Below are 5548 nucleotides of genomic sequence, written 5' to 3' on the forward strand. Positions count from 1 at the left end.
TCTGGTTTCCTGACCCACAGCAGCCCTGAAGCAGCTGGTGGAAAGGGAAGGCACGCTGACATCAGCATTAAGTGACAGTCGAGGCCTGATGGCAGGGATGACCGCAAAACTATAAAGGACCGAAAACATTACAGTCTGGGAAGGGACAAAAGATCCTTAGAGAAAGAGAACTGGTGCCGTTATCGTGATGACTCTGAGACACTAAGAAAGCGGGTAACAGGATCCACAGAAAACATGGGAACATCATGCATTTGGAACTCTGCCAGAGATTCTAAGAGGCTACATGGGTGGAATCAGAGCAGAGGCACAAGGACAGCTTTTAAAAGCACATTCGGTATAATTTTATATTCACGAAATGCCTATTATTTTTATTTTCAAATTATAAAAAGTAAAAAATTAATCAATTCTTCTTGGCTGGTAAAGGTACATGAAAAATTCTCTTCCTCAGAGCGGTCTACCCTCTAAGTATTGATGCTTCTCACAAACAGAAAAATGCCCATGGAGAGTGAGGAAAATCAGGGAAGAAAGATGTTTAATCAGGGAAGAAAGATGTTTAATTTAAAAGAGTGAATTTTTTTTAATGCTTTTTAAAAACATTTTGTCCATAGCATTGTCTGATGTGGTCCCCAATGTATGCAAAGAAAATATTTAAAGAATTACATAATCAACGGGCGAGGGTAAAGGGACTTAAAGGCAACTTAGGCATCTACATTTCACTTGCACTGCAAAACATCAGCACCAGCAGACAAAGGAGAGATCTCTGTGGCATGAGAGGGTTCTATAATTCAACTGCAGTGGCAACTACCTAAATGTACATTTGGGATAAAATTTCACAAAACTACACACCCATGTTGTAAGATCAATTTTCTGGTTTTGATTTTCTACATCAGTTTTAAGATTTTGGAGGAAACTGGATAAGTGAGTATTCTGCGCTAGTTTTGCAATTTCCTATAAATCTATAGTTATTTCAAAATGAAAAAGGCTTTTGTTCATTCTTTTAATATTAAAAAAAAAAGCATGCTGTCCAAACTTCTAAAAACTCATTTAATGTGTAAAAGGTAACTTTTAGTCATTTGGAAATACCTGTAAGTTCTTGCCAGATAAATGCTGGGTGTGAGTATAATCATTTACTTACTACAAATATTTCTTATATTTATCTACAAATATTTCTTATATATATACATACATACCTCTGCAATATTGCATGCTGGGCTCCAGACCACCACAATAAAACAAATACTGCAATAAAGCAAGTCCACAAATTTTTTGGCTTCCCAGCGTATATAAAAGTTATGCTTAGTCTATACTTAGTCTATGAAGTGTGCAATAGCATTATGTCTAAAAAAACAATGGACACATCTTAATTAAAAAATACTTTTTTGCTAAAAACTGTTAACTACCATTTGAGGCTATTGGAAAAATAGCACTGATAGACTAGTCGATGCAGGGTTGCCACAAAGCTTCAATTTGTAGGGAAAAAAAAAAAAACCTGCAATACCTGTGAAGAGCAATAAAACAAAGCACAATAAAACAACGTATGCCTGTATTTTAAAACCAAATATCCTCAATTAAAAACCACAGACCATGGTAACTGAATTCAAATCTTTCTAATTGCTAGACAAACGCTCTCTTTTCCGGGTAATAGCATCTCACAATACAATCCACAAGAGCAGAGACTGATGTTAGATAACACTGCCAGACACACTTGGAAAAGTCCAGAGGGAACTTACAAATGTAATCCTTCACAGCTTTCTCAAAGAGGTCGTACACATGCTCTCTGTCCAGACCGTCCAGGGCCATGCTGATCTCGTCATGCAGCCACTCCAGCCATAGCTCTACAAGACAACAGCACGTCCTACATTACCACCTCCCTCACCAAAGGCAGGGCAGAAAGCAGGAATTTTACTGAGTCACCAACATGCCAACCTTTCCTCCATCTTATACAACCTGGCACAGTTCAGACATTCATTTCTTAAAACCAAGCACATAAAAGGTTTCTACTTCCAAATAAGATTAAATCACTAAAATCATAATATCCTACACCTGTTAAGCATTTTGTATTTTGCAAATTCTTTGTTTATAAAAGCAGCCTGCTGAAGTGTTACCTTCAGTCAAAGGAAAGATCTCACTCATCTTCTGGCGGGCCATCCTCACTTTGGCAAGCTCCCCTTCCAGTCGGAGCAGCCGGATCAGGTCCACATGGCAGTTGTAGTCATAGACATTGATAGACAACTAAAAGGAAAAGAAACAGAAGTTAAATTTAAAATGCCATCCTCAAAATAACTTAGCTTTTTTCACCACTGGTGACAATGCACATGTCTACCACAAACAAAATAAACGTGCTATCTGGGAGAGCCTCTGAAATAGAAAGGCAACACTTACCCTCAGGAAAAGGAAGAAAAAAAAAATCAATGAAATGAGGCTTTTGATAATAATCATAAAGTTCCCTCAAATCTGTTACAATTCCTATCAGAACAAACTTAGGTTCTCTTTGAAATACAGGAAACATTCTAATGAAACAAACAAACAAACAAACACAAAGTGTGACCTTAGGCAAGTTATTAACTTTTCTAAGTCTCCATTTCCTCATCTATAAAATGGGCTTACCACTTAGATTGTAGCTCATAAGGTTCTCATGAGGATTTTAAATTTAGTAACATGCTTTAGTGCATGTCAGATATATAACAGGTAACAGCTCTTTTCTTTTACTAAATGACAGAGAGAGGAGGAAGATGAAGAAGGGGGATACGGCAGAGGAGGAGAGGAAAGGAGTGGGGAGGGGGAGGAGGAAGAAGATGAAGAAGAAGATCCATATTGGCAAAAACAAAAATGACAACAGATTGGTGTCTGCTGAAGCCAAGTGACAGCACACAAGTTTAACATTTGAAACTTTTCAAACTAATAAAACAACAAATTCAAATAATTGCTTGAAAAGTTATCAAACATCTGAGACAAAGGAAAACTAAAAATTTCTTACTAGCAGACTTACTCCTGAAGAATAGCTAACAAAAGTTCTTCAAACAGAAAGTGATCAAAGAAATCCTGAAGCATCAAGAAAAACAGAACAGAAAAGTGGGTAAGTACAATAAATGATTCTTCTCCTTGTGAGTTTTCTAAATTGTATGTGATAACTTAAACAAAAATTTTAAGACTATCTGGTACCCAAAACAATGATAATTAAAACAGGGAGGGCAAAGGGGCATAAACGGAAGGGAGATTTCCACTCAGTAGTAAACACAAATACCATGTAAGCCAAATATACTGAAATACCCAAAGCGACCATTACAAACTATACAAAGCAATAACCTAAAAATCATTATAAATAAACGAAGATGGAATCCTAAAAAATGTTCAAGTAAACCCATATGCAGCCAAGAAAAGAAAGAGAAGAAAACATGAAATGAACAGAAAATATCTTTAGTCCTAACATATCAATAATTACATTAAATGTCTGGAATCTAAATATACTAATTAAAAAGCATAGAATGGCAGAGTGCATAAAAACATGACCCAATTGTATGCTGATTATAAGACACTCACAGCAAATTCAAGGATGTAGGTAGGCTGAAAGTAAAAGGATGGAAAAGATATGCCCTATAAACAATCAAAAAGCAGTAGAAATGGCTACATTTATAACACATAAAGTAGACTCAGAGCAAAGAAAATTATCAGACATAAAAAGGGACATTACATAACAATAAAAGAATCAACCCACCAGGAAGACAAAACAATTTTAAATGTGTATGCACGAAACAACAGAACCTCAAAACAGATGAAGCAAAAACTGACAAGAGTTGAAAGAAAACAGACATCTACAATTATACTGGGGACTACAACATCCCCCATTTCAGAAACTAAAACTAATAGATGATCAGCAAAGATATAGAGCTCAACACCACCATCAACCAACAATGACCTAACTGACATATATAGAACAGTCCACTCAATAATCAACAAAATACACATTTTTTTTCTTAAGTGCCCTTGAAAAATTCACTGAGACCACATCCTGGGCCATAAAACAAAGCTCAAAAAATTTAAAAGAAATGAAATCATAAAGAGTACATTCTCTGATCACAAATCAGTAACAGTGGGACAATCTCTAGACACATGGAAAGGAAGCAATATACTTCTAATAATCTGTGGGTCAAAGAGGAAGTCTCAAAGAAAAGTTTAAAATACACAGAACTGAAAATGAAAATACAGCAAGTCGAAATAAGTGGGATACAGCTAGTAGTGTGGAGAGGAAAACTTATAGAACTAAAAATTATACATGACTAAGTGGGATTTGTTCCAGGTACTCAAAGCTAGTTCAATCTTCAAAAATCGATCACTATAATCTACTATATCAACAGCCTAAAGAACAAAAATCATGATTATCGGTTGATACAGAAAATGCACTACTTCACAATATCCAATAACCATCCATGATAAAAACTCTCAGCCACTTAGGATCTTATCGAAATTAAAACATTTTACTCTGTCACACTCTGTTAAAAGGTTGCAAAGACAAGCCACAGACTGGAAAAAAAACAAACCATATTTACAAAGCACATATCTGACAAAGGACTAATATCTAAAATACATAACTCCAAACTCAACGGTAAAAAACAAAGAATCCAATTAGAAAAGGGGCAAAACACACGAACCAACATATATATCCAAAGAGGACACATAGACTGCAAATAGGTGCACACAAATAGGGTTCAACATCATTAGCTATCAGGGAAATACCAATTAAAACCACAATGAGACATCATTACACATCTAACAGAATGGCTAAAATAAAAAAAGAGTAACAACACTAAATATTGGAGAAGATGCAAAAAAACTGCATCACTCATACTGATGATGATAATATAAAATGCAACTCTGGAAAACAGTCTGGCAGTTTCTTATAATATTCAGCATACAACTACCATATCACCCAGCAAATGCACCCTTGGGCATTTTCCCAGAGAAATAAAACCTATGTTCACACAAACAGCCTATATGAATGTTCATAACAGCTTTATTCCTAACAGCCGAAACTGGAAACAACCCAGATGTACTTCAATGAGTGAATGATTAAACCAACCATGGTACACCCAAACCATGGAATACAACTCGGCCATTAAAAAGGAATGAACTACTATACACACGATGCAGATGAATTATGAGGGGAATTACACTGAGTGATAAAAAGCTGATCTCAAAAGGTTACAAACTATATGAATCCATTTTAGATAACTTTTTTTTTTAGGTGACACAACCGTTGGTTGACCTTACAGATTACAAGGATCTTGTCATCTTACAATCCTTTATTTTTTATTATTTTTACGCCTATAGCACCTGGTCTTCCTAAGTGGTCTCCCATCCAAGTAATAACCAGGCCTGACCCTGCTTAGCTTCTGAGATCAGACATGGTCGGGCTTGTTCAGGGAGGCATGGCTGTAGACTAGATAACATTCCTGAAATGAAAAAAATTCTAGAAATGGAGAACAGATAGTGGTTGCCAGAGGTTGAGAACTGTGGCTATAAAAAGGCAACAGGAGGGCAAGACGCCTGT

At 36.0% G+C, this 5548-nt stretch overlaps 1 protein-coding gene and 1 pseudogene across 2 annotated transcripts in view; both read right to left on the reverse strand.

Annotated features, from left to right (window-relative positions):
- Positions 1–5548, reverse strand: part of SART3 (squamous cell carcinoma antigen recognized by T cells 3) — a 32929-nt gene that overhangs the window by 20144 nt on the left and 7237 nt on the right. For both annotated transcript variants that reach the window (XM_011377795.2, XM_011377796.2), the window contains exons 2-3: positions 2106–2232; positions 1731–1835 (exon numbers count right to left, since the gene is read on the reverse strand). In XM_011377795.2, coding sequence (XP_011376097.1) covers positions 1731–1835; positions 2106–2232 — 232 coding nt within the window. The remainder of the gene's footprint in view (positions 1–1730; positions 1836–2105; positions 2233–5548) is intronic.
- LOC111730595 lies at positions 5320–5438 on the reverse strand (annotated as a pseudogene).

The sequence above is a fragment of the Pteropus vampyrus genome, unplaced genomic scaffold (genome assembly GCF_000151845.1).
Source record: "Pteropus vampyrus isolate Shadow unplaced genomic scaffold, Pvam_2.0 Scaffold322, whole genome shotgun sequence".
NCBI classification, from domain to species: Eukaryota; Metazoa; Chordata; class Mammalia; order Chiroptera; family Pteropodidae; genus Pteropus; species Pteropus vampyrus.